At 42.9% G+C, this 16,049-nt stretch overlaps 1 protein-coding gene across 1 annotated transcript in view; it reads right to left on the bottom strand.

Annotated features, from left to right (window-relative positions):
• SLC22A3 (solute carrier family 22 member 3) overlaps positions 1-15,806 on the bottom strand; it is a 28,261-nt gene extending 12,455 nt beyond the window's left edge. The window contains exons 1-6 of the mRNA XM_027670099.1: positions 15,650-15,806; positions 15,170-15,613; positions 5,948-6,051; positions 3,831-3,985; positions 1,278-1,443; positions 165-282 (exon numbers count right to left, since the gene is read on the bottom strand). Of these exons, the coding sequence (XP_027525900.1) occupies positions 165-282; positions 1,278-1,443; positions 3,831-3,985; positions 5,948-6,051; positions 15,170-15,583 (957 nt within the window). The 5' untranslated portion in view covers positions 15,584-15,613; positions 15,650-15,806. The remainder of the gene's footprint in view (positions 1-164; positions 283-1,277; positions 1,444-3,830; positions 3,986-5,947; positions 6,052-15,169; positions 15,614-15,649) is intronic.
• Between the last annotated feature and the right edge of the window lie 243 nt (positions 15,807-16,049).

Here is a 16,049-nt window from a genome sequence, read left to right as displayed (position 1 = left end):
CCAGCCAGTTCACTTTTACCATCTTGCAATTAACAAAGTAAGTGTGGGACTGACAAACTTGTCCTAGTGTGACACATCACAGTGTTGTTGTGTTAAAAACAGTGTCTGTTGTGTTAAAAAGAACACAGCTTAGAAAATCCTCTAGCTCAAACAGATGACTGTACCTCTGAGTAATGTGGTGAGAGAAATTTTCCATTGTGTTTTGCAATGTTGCGCATGATTTTTAATGCTTTCTCCCCCTTTTTGCGTGTAAGGAGCCAACGTGGAGATTCAGGAACCACCCTGTAAGAACACAGAATTCATAAATAGAGGTTTTACCCTGTACTATCATGAGTAAACCAAAGTCTTTTGTCTTTTACTCTGTGTTAACACAAAATACATCATTTTTCAGTTTTTGTGATATAGAAACTCTTTTGAGGACTGCTTTTCCAGTCAGTCTCCTGTAAAATATGTGATCCTTGTGGGCAAGAAAGAAGAAAATAGACTATATCAATACTCAGCAAAGCTGAAAAATAAGAAATCTAACTATTGTATTTGCACAATGTTTGTCAAAAGTATGACACCCAACAAGCAAAGAAGGTGCCTGTAGAACAGCAGTGAACAATAAAAGCCAACACTAAGCACACATAGTAACAGGTATTGGCAGATCAGGAAACTTCTAGCTGTATATAAGATAGACACACACACAAATGTATACATATTTTATAAATTGAACACAAAGCAATACCACCAATGGGTGTTTCAGTTTCTGCTAGCCTAGAGTTGAGACGATTAACAATTTAAAAGTTCACAGCAGGCAACATTTAAGGAAACAATGTGTAGGAAGAGGGTATGTGGGTTAGTTTTGCTGGATCCAGCCCAAAGGACAACCACACCGAGACAGGTGTTTATCATGGCATAGCATTCCACTTTCTCATTGGGACTTGTAGGGCAAGTTCAGACCTGAACTGAATAGGTAATGAGAGGTACAGGTGGGAACACATGGTTGATGGGAAAAGAAGACTTTGGTCAAGTTAACCTTATAAGCAGAACAGGGTTTGTGGTGAAGGACCAGCTGTAGCTGATCAGAGAGGCAAACTCTGGGTAGAAAAGTAAAAGTAATGTATGTCTGCGATTCACTGATAAAGAATTACAAATGCCAAAATCAACAAGATGCAAATACCTTCTTCATATAATCTACAACATCTTCCACTCTGAAGACTTGGGACCATAACACGAGTCTTTAGGTGCTTGAATAGCAATAGCAATAATAACAAGAGCAATGACTGCAACATTACCAGTAGTAGAGCAGGAAGATGAAGTTGGGTAGTGAAATGACCAGCTGGATTCCCTGCCAGGTGGGAATCAAGTATGCAATTCCAGGGAGAATCATAATCCCCAGGGTAAAGAATATCTGAATCACGATTCCAACAATCCTCTGATCGGAACCAACGATCTCTGTCACTGAGCAGAGAGAAAGCCAAAACAAACAGCATAGAAACAAACTTAATTCTAAAGAAGAATATTAGAGGTGGAACACAAGGAAAAATAGTACTGTATCAGGTCACAGGTCTGTCTAGCCCAGCATCTTGTTTTCAGCAGTGTAAGCATGTCACCAAGGCTGTTCAGGGCCAACACAGGTGACATCTCCTCATCAGTTCACCCACCATTCTTCAGTTGGAGGGTTTTCTGACTGCATGTTTACTACTGAATTACATGGGGCCAGAAGAGGGGTTTAACACTGCATCATGATCATGGGTAGTGGGAAATGGTTAGTAGTCTCCTTAGTACAGTTTTAGCACATGCTCCAGACAAGAGGATCTTTCAGGTAGGGACTCCATCCAGCAGGTGATATGGACAAGGAGGAAGAGAGTTTAACCATATCTAATAGCTGGTATAGATGGTTGCTCTGAGGGCTAAAGTATGATTCAGCTTGGTTTATTTCCTAGAATGATTATAGCCTTTTTTAAAAAAAATCTTTTGACAGATTTTTTATTTTGTGAATGTGTCTGATTGCTCTGAAACCTATGCAAACCCGTGGACAGGACATCCACAGTTGAGATGAGCAATGTACAAAGAAGTGTCTCTTGCTTGTTCCAAAACTATCACCACTACGTAGGCTTCAGAATAAAGCAGAGGGGTTTATGTTGGCTTACAGTACACAGAAAACACTTTTTTAATTTATTTTACTAAAGGAAAAACAATTTTACAGGTAACATTGATTTGTTTCAGCTGGCAATGCAGAGAAATATGACACCATGACTATTTTCATTAACCATTCATCATGTCTGCATAGCTCAGGGGCAACTTAATTGCCTAAACATAGCTGCTTACAGTGTCCCAGGAAGAGCTGGATTGTATATAAAAGCAAAGGGAGGTTCTTGAGGCAGCCTGAAACACAGATCAACAGCTTTGGGGATGTATTAATGGCAACCATCTTCCTTGTGCAACCAAACCTATAATCTGTATATGCCTCTTAAAAGATATTAGGTTGGTAAATACTCTGGGGGATCCCAGAATGTAAGAGTAGATCCCTGAAGGAATTTAGAGGGAATCACTCTCTCCCAGAGTTATGCACCTTGCTCAGGGCTGCAGTAATATACTGTGCCTCAGAATGTCATATCTCAGAACCTCTCCCTAAAGTCAGGCAGTCTGATCTAAGCATTGAAAACCATTCTGTACTGTTAAAGCTTGGACATTTTAAGGATGCCATGGGTCTGCCATAAAACATTTTGCTGGTTAGAGCACTTGCCAAAGATTCAGGATAAGATCTCAGTTTAAAATTAAGCAGTTCTGGTCCTTTCAGTGGATCTTGGACTTTAGCTGCTCAGCAGTGTAACTTTGTCCTGAAAAACAAGGTGCTTCTGGGCTTTAGATGCTAAGAGGACTAGATAGGAATGTTTGCACATACATCACCACAGTGGTCACAGGTCTCACTGTGTCTGTTTATATCTGGTTGCAATTCTGCTCTCATTCCTCTAAATTCCGCTAGGAATTTTAAAAAGTTGTCACAGGCCTCACAGAAAACACCAATGAGACAAGTTTTTGCACTATATAATGATGTTTTCACTGTGTTTTGGATTATCATAGCAGATAATGGCTGCTATTTTTGAATGGCTGATTTTCTTTTTAAGTAAATCTGACATTCCGTCTCTAGTAGATGCCTTCCTCAGTGTCTTGCTCTTTCATGCCCTATGGCTGCCTTTCTGAACCTGACAGTCATTCAAGATGCCAAAACAATATCCTTTTCTCGTGAAAAGTAAGCTTACTATGTGAGGAGCTTCACTGCTATAGACTGTAGACTGATAGGCTATAATCCATCAAAGATTCTGTAACCCTGCTCTTTTGATGCTATTTATAAATATGCTTCCTTCTTTTTCCCTTTTCAGGAAATAATAATCTTAATATGGACCCTGGAGTTCAGTCTGACACTAATTGAAGTATCTAAGCTAAAGAACGAAAGCAGCGATCAAGCATCTGTCCTCCCGGTGAGGAAAAGCAGTTAATTCCTCTTAGCACCTGTGGAAGATGTTCAGACTGCCAAAATTAACCATGTCCTTGTTTGTGAATCCAGTTTATTTGGGGCTTAATCTGTAGATTTTTATCATCTTGGTGATCTCCTATGTAATAAGAAAACCTTTATATATGCATATTCCGTTCCTTCACCTCTTAATTGTTGGAGAACAAATGCATTAACTAGGATGGACTTGGGATACTCACTGTCTGCTGACACCAGGGCCAGTGCTTTGATAACAAGAAAAAATATACAGAACAGATATAGTCAGACTGTTTGTACTCCAAAAATTCCTCACTTTTCCTAACCAGGAAAGAAAGAAGATTACAGCTCTCACCAATCACGTAGCATGTCATCCAGGTTCCCTTGCCAAACACGCCTTGGAGAAAACGGAAGATCAAAAATACAGTAAAATTTGGTGCAAATGCCACTATGATACCACATATCCCAACCCCGAGACAGGACAGCAGGTAGATGAGGATTCTGCCATATCTGTTGAAAAAGGAAAAGAAAGTGAACATCATGAAAAGACAGAAAGTTTTTTCTTTTTTTTCCCCTGATATTTCATTTTAATGCTAGATCTGAAAGTGCCTTTTTGACACCAGCCTTTTCCAAAGGGTGGTTCTTTAAAACTTTGTAAGGTTGGCCCTTGGAATACAGAACTCTTTTCCCAATGGTAGCTGTCACTATCTTTACGTCACTAATTTTAAAACTGGTGATGTCCTCATCAGGACCCCTTTTGTTTTAGAAAACTGATTGTCTTTTTGTACCTAAACTATGACACATATGTTACAATTCAGGTTTTTGATCTGATCGGGTTTTGGACAAGGGTAACTTCTGTTGGGAATTTCTGTTTTCGCACATTAGTCTCCTAATAATAATTGGAGCCAGCTGTATGAAAGTCAATCATTTCTACTTTAACTGCTCCATGTGATTTTCTAGGTTTTGTTTAGGTTTCGACTGTTTCTTTTCAAAGTCTGCCTAATGTATTCATGAGTCTCATTTTCCAGCAAGAAACATAATTATGTGCCCAAGGTAAGCCATAATTAAAAAAAAAAATCTCCCTGTAGTTTCATAGGAACTGTGTCCTGGAACAAAACTAGATCTTTTCTCCATTGTTTTTTTAAGAAGAAGAAACTGTGAAAACTGATATAGTTGTTTATATTACCATAAAGTGTTTGTGACAGTATTTGCTTGTTCATTTTGTTTCATGAGAAGAATTAATACAAGACAAAAACCAGGCTATTTTCAACCAGGTCCATTCTTTTGAGTGCTGCCAAGGAGACTAATGGTCTGGCTGCAGCACATTCCCCCAGTGCTGTCAACGTACAACATTCATAGTTCTGCAGTACTTACATTATGCTCAATAAAAAAACACTCCTAGATATATTATTTTATTTTAATAATTAGATATAATATCTCTGCTCTTTCACACTCTTAAGGCGCTAGTGCCAAATTGCCCAGCCAGACACTGAGAAGAGATATCTTAAATTAGTCAGTGCCATGGCCTCCTTTCTGCCTTGCTTTTTCCTTTTTATCATATCACTTGGAAAGATGAGGTTTTCCTTAAAAGTACTTTTGTTCGCTAGTTCAAAATTCGTCATCTGAGATGACATTATGGATAAGTCTTTAAGTATTTCTGCCCGCAAAGAAATGGTACTATAATTTATTATTATTAATTACTGCAGATTTGAAAGAAAAATAAAACAGGCAGAAAGAAAGTATTTTATGAACTGAAGAAAAATACTCTGCCATTGAAATAATCAGTGGTGCTCTCAGTCAGTGCATAGGTTGACTACTGTTAAATAGAGTAAAAAGCACAAACTAGGCTCCCTTCTTTACTTTCAGAGCAAAATAGAGCTTATGGGAGCTTCCCACTCTGGAGTAGGTTAGCTACTCAAGCCTGAATATTGCCCATGTCTTTTCAAAGAATCACAGAATTGGTAAGGTTAGGAGAGACTTTTCCCTGCTTTCATCCAGCCCTCTCAGAATTGAGGACCAATTGGCAGGAGCTATGACCTCAGACGTAAGCATGTGAGTCCAGCCTGTGAACGAAGAGAGTTACCACACTGAGCCCCTTCCTTCTTTCTTCAAGTAGCTGCTTGCTTCATCAGTGGTGCCTCTTAAACATCCCTCAGTAAATACCAGTCTAGGAAACTCCTCTGAATGCTTCCTTTCAGTTTCTCTGTCTTTCTGCCCTTCCTGAGTCCAGATGTGCACAGGAAACATTGGAAACCACAAGAAAAGCTCATTTCATGACATTTTAAGGTCCAGACAGGATCAGTAAGTAAGACTGCATAAAGTTTCCAGCCCAAATAGAAGCAAAGATTACATTGGCTGGGTTTTGTTAACACAGGTTGGGGACGTTTATGCAAAATGAATTAAACCTCCAAGATGTTGACACATACCTATCACCTGCCAGCAAACCAAATGATAGCAGAGCCTATACTGTACCTGTCTGCAGCATAGCCCAGGATGAATGCACCAGTCAGAAACCCCAGATTGAGGATGGCCTGTGAGAGATCCAGCATCCAGGCATTGCCACACACAAGATTATACTGTGGGAACAAGGGAGAGGCATAAAACATCTAGGTGGGTTATTTGTCACCTCAGGGCTAAACATTATAGAAACTGCATAGGTCCACACGGGAAGGGGAAATGGAAAGGAAAGGGGAAAGGGGAATGGGAAGGGTAAGTTCAAATATGCTTGCTCAACAGTAAGCACCGGTGGGCCAGGGAAGCGCAGCCATAGCAAGACTCTTCAAGTGGTTGTGAAGATACAGAGAGAGCTCCTCCTTGCCAAAAGGCAATTGTCACATCAATTGTCCAGATGTGGAAAGCAAATTGCTCTTCTGCAAAGAGTGCTGTTAAATATGTTGCCAAGGCAAAGTCATAACTTTAGTGCAGAATAAGGGTCCTCAGCTATTGCCAATGAAAACATCAGCTTACAGAGATAGCTTAATTATTTTTCTTAGTGCCTTCCAGATAAAAGCAAAAACATGTAGTCTCTGAGGAAACTGAAAACAGATCTCAGGTCAATTTCAGACACATTGAATATGTATTTTCTTTGTGTAGCTTTCCCATACTTTTCTATTCCTTATACTGCAGCATCCATAACTTCCTAGCACAATAATAGAGATGGGGATGATGATGTGTGGGGGCAAAGGGAAGGGGTAAGTCATTATGGGGAAAAAGCAAAGAGATTAGGAACTAAAACAAAACTAAAAACAAAGTAGTTCTGTGGACAGCATGGTACTGGAAATTACTTTAGAGGTTCTTGGAGAATAAAGGAATACTAAGCACTGCAGACCAAATGGAATCTGGGAGGTTTCGATCCATACCTGGGGTAATCTTTGGAACAATGAGGCCTCGGGACCAAGGCAAGCCACAGACAACAAAAACTGCCACTATTTACCCTAGAGAAACCCTTTTGCTTTCAGGCATGAGCTGTAAGGAATCTTTTCATCGCTAACAAGGTCACTGTAGCACACACAGTGTACCCCATTTGTGCTCACCAGCACCTATACAACACCAGTGCTCAAGCACTGTGCTTGAATGGAGTAGCTACAGGGTGAGTTGGAATGATTAACAACCTCTTCTACTACTCACAGTTCTCCAGACTCTAAAATTTGGTGTCATGATCCCAAGCTCCACCTCAGCCTATTTGCATGCTGAGTAGGTAATGCCCAGTGAGTATTACCTGGGCCTGAGATTTCAGAGATGCCTACACAGAACATACAAGGGGCACCTCATGTGTCTCCAACCTGATAGATATCTCATCTCTGCTGACTTTAAATAAAGTCCTGGTTCTGATGCCAACATCATTGCTCCGGGGAGTTTGACTGACCACCTTTCAACCAAGTCAAGCTATCAGCACCTGGCTTCCATTTCTGTAAATCTTGAGCAAGAGCTGCAGAAACTTCTGAGAAGAATAAATGCTGCTCTCAGCTGTCATACTCAAGGGTTATTGCAATGCTTTCCTAAAATAGCCTGAACATGGAGGAGCAATTTCAAATGCTGCTTAACCTCTTGCTTTTTGAAACTATGACGATCCTACCAAATAGTACCAAAAGGTGCAGCTTTGGAAAACAGTGGGCTTTTTATGAGGATGATCATTAAAAGATTTTTAGATCACAATGCAATTGCCTGTGCTGATGGCAGAGATTGGGACTCTCTTTGACCCTTTTTCAAATAATGTATTTACTTTTTAAATAGTTTGATCTCTCTGTACTGTAAACAGGCAATGAATAAACTGTCATGAAAGAAGGCAGGAGAACAAACAGGGGAAAGTATCTTTAACAGAGAGGACTCTTTCGTCTGTACAGCTATTTCCTATTATTTATGTGGCAGCTGAAACTAGCCCTTTGCTAACAATATAGTCAAATATTGTATTATTCTACTAAACAGGAACATACAGAAAACTTCTAAGGAGCTATGGGCTCTTTCTGAAGCTTAGTGACAATACACTATATTCTCCTAAGTTAGTCCTGCACTTTGTTATTTCTAACTATTAAAATAACTTCTGGTACAGATAAGCATTTCTGGTTGCTTGACGTAGCACCCAACATTTAATCATCACCCTGCTAGTGTCTTGTTTTTCATTTGCAAACATAACCTTTAGAGGGGAATGTAACCTTTAAAAGAGAATTGCACAGCCTGCACTTGTCAGACCCACTTCACTGCTTGAGCTGTGACCTGGTTTGGTTGTGTCTGAAAGTTATCCCTATGTGTGTCTCTTGGAGGAAAAGTATCAGCAACACCTTACCCAGAATCTTAGACTGCCTCCAGTTAGTCAGTATTCTCCTGTACAACACTCCTTCAAAACACCTCCCATGTTCCTTGCTAGAAGGCTCCACGAAAGGTAGTGGCATGGTGCCTCCTCTCTGTTTCTGAACCTTCATATGCCCATCCACACATGGGCTGATGTTTACACTTCTAAAACATGCTAAAACATTTATTGCAGTGACAGAGAAAAGGATATGGAAAAGTAAAGGAAAACCTTAGGTTTTTCTTCCCCTGATCTTAAGCCTATTTGTTGATCTGTGGTGCTGGCTATACCTAGACCCTGTTAAAACCCAGCTAGCTGGCTCCTGATTGCAATCATCAAAGGTTATCTAGCTCAGCTGGCCAGCTCCAGATAAGGACACATCCTCTTCCTCAGCACTGCTATGCTCCTGGCTAAGCCCCTCACTGCACAGGTGCAGGCCCCCAGAACAGCCCAGCAATCCATCTCTGCATTCAGTCCTGCACCTGCCTGCTTGATTTCTATCCACTGTATGACACAAAGCATTGTGTGCCTGAACACAGCCCCTTTCCGTTTAGGTTGTTGAGTAAAAAAATGTTGCACTGCCCAAATTGACAAAACATCCCCTTCTTCACTGCTTTCATCTTAGTCTTGGCAGTGAGCTGCCATCGTAAGCAGAAATGAGCTGCAGTCAAGAGACAGTCAGCAGGAACCAGCTCTTTCAGGACATCACTCTGTAGCATCCTTAATAGACCTGGGAAAAACAGTTTCTTCCACCCTGCCAGCCTTGCAGTACAGGTTGCAATACACCCCTGCTTGGAAATATATCCCTGTGGTGAACATTTTCATACCTGCTAGCAGCTTGAACATCAATGAGATGTTCAGATTTACAGTGGCACTGGTGTGACTTGAAGGAACAGTGCTGTTGTGTTTGCTGATCTCTACAGCAGCAGAAAACCACCTGAGTGAGATCTCTCTGGGAGAAGTAAGAGGTTTTGCACTGGTTCCCTGTAGCTCATTAGTGGTGTAATATCTGTAGGAAGGAGTGGCAACTGGCTGAGATGGGAACAGAAGAAATGTTTGTACATGACTAATGACTGGGAAATATGGGGCTCTGGTAACTTCTCATTTCTTCATAACTTTGGCAGAAGGTAAACATTTTACACTTTAGTTTGACATAAAGACTAACCACAAACTTGTAATTCCTGACACTCTAGAGACCTTTATTCACTGAGCAAGTCCCAAAACACTTCAGCACACCTATCCTTAGAGAAATATATTGCTTTAAATAACAACATGCCATTAAAAGCTCCTCAAAATGTAGCAACTTTGAGGAGGAGTTTCGAAGCACTTTACTGCCTGTTTCAATTAAATTTCAAAATAATGGATTAAAGCCTTTGATCTATGAAGAGCTCTACAGTGACTGCCCAGCCCAATTGCAACAGCATATTGAGAGCCCACACACGTTTTAAATGGCATTCATACAAGTGGCCAAACAGAGAATGGTTCTTTGACTCCCAGTGACAAACGGTTTAGGGCAATACTCACCATTTAAGGAAACCTGGGAAGATGTAGACTGTTCTTGCATGTTCCTTATTTGTTGCTGGGCAGTTCTTCTCCACCTCTCTTGTCCTCTGGCCTTTCAAACTGCTATCTTTCCCAAATCCTTACTGCAACAAACCCCCCTGCAAGTGCATGCAGTGGAAAGGGAGAAATTACCTTCTTTTTCTCTTTCTGTTAAAGCTTCTGTCAGAATGCTAAGGGACAAAGCAACAATACTGTCCTTCTTCATGTCTTGTTTCAAGCTGAGCACTCAACAGGTCAGGTGGAGTCAGTCTGTACCCTGCTGCCAGGGGCTGGGGCTGAAGCCCTGAGGGACAGATTAGCATTTAAAGCTTTGCATATTTAACTCCTATTCATGGCCTAGGGCCCAGCCGGTACCTTTGCGTCCCTGTCACTCAGATCACCTCATTCATTGAGTCTCCTAAGAGGGAAGACCTGTTCTTTCTTTCTTCTTATATCTGTATAGGGCCAAAACAAGAGGGAGGTGGGGAAACTGACCACCTCCTAAAGGCGGAAAAGCAGCAGTTGTCCTCAAAACAATAAGAAAAAAAATGCCCAAAACCTCAGCCAGTGCCAGCAGTCTCAATGGCAGTGGCAGAAACACAGCCCCAGTGGCACAACCCCTGCAAGCAACTGCTCAAACACCTCTCATACAGGGAAAGCTTAGTTAAAGCTTTGTAAGTAATTCAGCAATTGCTGCTCCCTTTGCTCCTCTGTCTGCCCTTTTCCACTTTCCCGCCACCAATTACTATTAATCCCACCATGACAATGGAAAAAAACAGGGTACGGCCATGCCAGTAACAAGAGTCATACTAGAGAAACAATTGAGGGTGAATTGTGTTGCTTATTGCCTTGGAGGAGGATACCAAAAGGACCAGCTGTGCTTTCTCCACCATGAATTTGGCTGCCGTATTATCTCCTTCTCTAAGTGACTATAAAAGCTACGAGACAAACATTTTTGCTTTCCTTATGGGTTTCTCTGCAAATGCTGACTGTTGTTTTCTGCTGGCGAGCAGAGGATTAAGGAGATTGATTCCCAGTAGGTGCATAGACTGTGTTCAGATGATCCCTTGTACACCTCAGACCTCACACTTTGGCAACAAAATATTGCCAGGTCTCAAAATGACATCATCTACAGCATGAAGATTTGCTGCAGACAGAGCATATTGGAATCTGCCCCTTCTGCTGAACTTCTGCCAACAAAGGGTCTAATAAATGCTGCCTAAAATATGCCAGCTGTGCTCTGGTTGCTGGTGACCACATAGACTTCCCTTTTCCTTTCATCCACCACCACAGGCCATTCCACTTGCAGACACAATTTTAGCTCGTGCCCATGCCTCTAGGAGTCACCAACACAAAAAATATCTGAAAAAAATCCCTTTGCACATTATTTCCAGACACCCTATCGCAGAGTGATAGATTTATCTCCACTGGGATAAAAGAACATAGTGCCAAAGCCCATCAGTATTAAAGATCAGTGACTGCCTCTTCAGCATGGTTTCCTTGGAAAGTTAGGTTTATTAACTTCTGTATGTCCTGGATATATATGTCCTTCAAAAGGCTCACCCAGAAGGAGACAGCAAGCAACACACTTCCTGTTTCAAGTGTTATGGAGCTCAGGGAGTGAGCTGGGCTCTTTTCCAGACCTCTGTACCAGACCATGAAGCTGTGGCCCTCCTGGTCCACTATAGCCCCTCAGCACCCCTCCTCTTCCTCCTTCTCCATCTGCTGCTCAGAAACACAGGCCTTTCCTGCTCTCCTCCCACTGTAAGAGCTGCTGCTGTCACCAACCTTCCCTCCCAAGCAGTGCCAGCCACCTGCTTTGATCAGCATCATTTCAGGTGGCACCAGCCGGCATGAGCCCAGAGTACATTTAGCTTGATAATTACCCCCTCAGCCCTCCTCTCCAAGCAAAATCTGAGAAGCTACTGCATTCCTGTGCTGCAGCTGATGCATGCAGCCCTGTCTTCCATTTTCACAAGATGTGCAAGACCCACTCAATCAAACTGGAGCAGATTGCATTTGGCCAAAGTCCTCTGCACAGATCCACTACCTGCAACACTGCTGTATCTTGAAATGATAGCTCAAAACCTTTGCATCAACCCAAATCAACCCAGGTCTGGTTTGCTCAACTTTAATTGGGCACCACAGCAATGGGCTGTGTGTGCAGCACCAGTGAACAACTACTCGTCTAACCTGGATTGCCCTCACAGAAAAGCCTGACCTAAAACAGTGGGGCACAGAGACCCTTAGGTGTGCCACTACAGAAGTAGGGACCTACTCTCAGAGACAGAGATCAAAAGAAGATTTTGAGAGGGAATCTTTAGCAATGTTCTGTTGCTAAATGTTTAGCAATGTTCTGTTTTGTTCTAGATCAAACTAGCTGGCTTTGCTGTGTGCTCCTGTGAAGATTTCTTAATACAATTTGCTCTTCTCCCAAATGTTGAAGGATGAAAGCCCTGGTATGTTCTCCCAGCATCCTGCTGTACCCCAGTACTGAGAAGCAGGAGTCCCGCACCAGCAGGTGATGCAGTAGGCACCCCAGGTGCTGCTTACAAAGCAACGCGTGCTTTTTATCAATCCACATTCCCCTTTTTCTTTTGCTTCCTTCTGCTGATGCTTCCACAAAAGCCTTTGCAGCAGACAGCTGAGAATGGCAAGTGAGCAACATGATCAATGAAATCAGGTACTGCAATGCCATTCATTTCACAACTCATCATAAATCAGTCCATTCAGCCACATGATTTGACTTCTGAAAGGTGCTCAGAACTTATTGCAATAGCCTGTAGTTTGGCTGCCAGATCTGCTGTGTGATATGACATCTTGTCCCAGAGAAACACACACCTGCGTTTACCCTCTACCTCCCCTGTCACAGCACAAATCCACACTGGGTGTGTGCATGCCATAGGCCTGGAAGAGCTCCTTCAGTACACTGATTTTTTTTCCCTCTCTTTTTCTCCCTGAACATATGTCTGTGAGATTGTCACATAACCCATCCTTTCAACTTTGTCTCCTTGGTCACTTCCACTGTTGATTCAGCGAGACATAAAGTATCAGAAATCTTTAGTTGAAAGAAACAAAAATATTTCTGCACATGTGGACAAAATGAAGCATTTACAAGTAGATGGATGAGAACAAAAGTCTTTGGTGAGTTGATTTAAAAGAGCAAAAATGTGCCTAAATTGAGTCACGCTTTGTTAGAGAAAACTCAGCTGTGAAAAAGGACATTAAATTAAATCTGGGATTTAAATTGTCTTTGCTGAATGTATAACTCACTAACAAGATATCAAGCTCCTTTTAGTAGCTGATCTCAAAGCAATTGAGCCAGGACATGCATGTCACAACCTTCCTTTTTAAATGAAGAAATCAAGCATTGTGGGATGTGATTTATCCCACAATGTTGCAAATGTTGCAAAACTGGAAACTGATTGCAAGTGCCACAAGTCACAGCCCAGCACCCTTCATCTGAGGTGCATCCAGCCAGCAAGACTCTAGGAGTCACAGTGACATTGATGATGCAACCTGCTGCCCCAGCATAGGGTAGAGACAGTCCCAGCCTGTCTCTCCTTGCAGACTGTTGCTCCACAGTTTTCCCAAAATGCACCTTTGGGGGCATAAGTGGGGAGTGCTTCCCCAGCATCCCTTCATCCCTTCTCCCTGCCCTGGCTCTGGAGGGTCTCCCCAGCAGAGGAGAGGCAAGAAAGTGCGGGTGGGTGAGGCATTTGTCTGAGAACATTGAACTTTTCACTTCTATTTATTGCTACAACACAAACATTGGTTATCTTCTCCCTTATTGTACCCAATGGCTCACTGGGAAATCACAGTGATTTTGCTGGATATACAAATTGCTGCCATAAATGGACTCTGAGCACCATCTTATAGACACAAACTACATGCTTTCATCTACAGCAAGGCTGAAGGGGGGAAAAAAATTATGAACAAAAGAGGAATCTCTGTACTTTTGTTTTTAAGGAGTTGCCAGGCTGGAGCTCCCAGGCAGCATTTGTCCTCCTGCCCACCCAGTCCCAGCTACCACTGCCAGCACGGGCAGAAACACATCATTATTAGGGACCAAAGTTTGACACCAGCTCCCTGTATGACATTTGTGGCCCTCTGAGCAGCCTTGATTTCAGTGATCACACACATAAGCCAGTTTTGAACCTTTGCCCAAGGGCCAGGGCCAGTCAGGTGCTCCGATTTCTCTTTTCCTGAACACAGACCCTGGCTAAAGCTGCTCAGATTGCGTGTGGTGCTGAAAGAACGAAGCTACTGCTCTGGAGAGACTTAAGCCTACAAGTGGATAAAGCAATCCCAGCTGGATGGGAGAAAGATGATGAATTGAAAAGTCAGGATAGGCATCTCTGAGTGTTTGCTCAGGGCTTTGCCTGCTGTGCCCTGCTGTGTGTTTTGGAGGACACAGCTCTAGTGCAAGTACCCAGTTAAAAACCACAGTGGGAGACTCATGAGACAGAGAGGAACTAGAGCCCTCAGCTGTACTGACACATTTTGCAGTGCACCTTGATGATTTCTGAGCCAATCCTTCTAAGTACATTGTGTTTTTCATCACTGCATGAGTGACAATTACTGTGTAGAATGACCTTAAAATACACACTCCTAGTGTGTAGACTGTATTTTGGAGCCAGACCACAGCCCATCCACATGATTACAGATTACACAGAGGATCTCCTAGGAAAGCATCTCCAATTGTCTTTGCAGCCTCACTAGGAAACCACTACATTTGTAAGTGCTTACCACTAGTGGTAATAGCCTGCGGTTCTCTGACACCAACATTCAGGAAAAGCTGAATGATAGCTTTGGGCAATAATGTGTGTTTGGTTTGGGTTTTTTTCTTTAGTAAGCACAATCATTTTTGCTGACTCCTGCCAGATCTCAGAAGGGCAGTCTGCCACCAGTTGTTTTTTGTTACCTACAGACTTAAACATTCAGTACTGGAAATACAAAGAACAGATAATATACAGGTGAGTGAGTACACTTGGAGTTTACACCATCAAAGTTTCTGGCCCAAAACTGAGCATCAGAAGCCTCAGCTGCAAGGCAAGACTTAAGTCTCTATTTTAATCTGACATTCCTCTAGAGACAGAACAATCTTTGTGCAGGGTATTTGGCTTTGCATGGGGCGCTTGGCTTTGGGTAGCCACCTTTCAGATCAGCTCACCTTTCCCTAAAAGCCTAATGCCAGCACTTGATCATACTCATTGTCCTGATTTGCTTATGACTCAAAATGAAACAAATCCAGAAAAGAAAACCAGCCACCAAAGTAACGACCCTCACAGTGCCAATCCCATTTTACTGCTGCAATCCCACACCAGGATGGATGCTGCTAATTAGAGGATGGGGGTTTTCCTTACCTCGCTGATGAGGGATGAGTGGGGCTGTTCATATACCCAGTTATCATGGCAAGTGGTGAGTGGCAGGTGGCCCGTGCTGTGATTGCCATAGTGGGTGAGTGAGCTGGCGCAGCTGACGGAGTCATCCCATGCGACATCCAGCCTCTCACACTCCCCGCTGGAAGACTTGTTCCCCAGGTCCAGGGGTAGTACTGTGAAGTTTCGTTCCTCTTCCAGCGACCAGCCACATCGTTTACTTAATTCAGCTGCCCCAGGGATCCTGCACCAGAAGTTGCCTGGTGCCCGCCCAAGGAAAACCACGCTTGCAAATAGGGAAGAAAAAGTTATGCCTGTCTGGCTAAGTAGGAAAAAGACCCTCTTTTGAAATCTTCCGAATTCCCCAGCTTCCTTCAAAACCTCATCAAAAGATGGCATTATGTGAGGTGGTCTGTCCACACAGAGACACAGAGACACACAGAGACACAGAGACACGCAGAGACAGACACTCGGGTGTGCAGCGCTGCCCGTAGCATGAGCGAAGCCGGAGCGGGGCACAGCCGCAGGCAGGCATGCAAGCGCGCCCTGGCACACGCGAGGAGACTCAGGGCATGTTAAGTGGCACAAGGCTTACACACAGCGGGGGAGAAGTGAGAGCTAAAGAGCGCAAATATATTGTAGGAGAGGAGGGGCGTGCATTTCCTATTAATCCCGAATGTTAAACAGATTATGTAATAAGCCCAGTTAACTCCTTCGGGCCCAGTGAGACGCAAATGCCAGCTCCCACTGTGGCTGAGATAAATAGGTGCAAGGATAAAGCAGAGAGTTAAATGGAAAAGAGTACAGAAGCTGTTGTAAAAAGCAGCAGCGAGTGATGCAGGCTCTGTGGGATGGCAGGGGCAGG

Source organism: Corapipo altera, unplaced genomic scaffold (genome assembly GCF_003945725.1).
Source record: "Corapipo altera isolate COAL_440 unplaced genomic scaffold, ASM394572v1 2b, whole genome shotgun sequence".
Lineage (NCBI taxonomy): Eukaryota > Metazoa > Chordata > Aves > Passeriformes > Pipridae > Corapipo > Corapipo altera.
The sequence above is the reverse complement of the archived record's forward strand: the minus strand, read 5'-3'. Positions and strand labels throughout refer to the sequence as shown.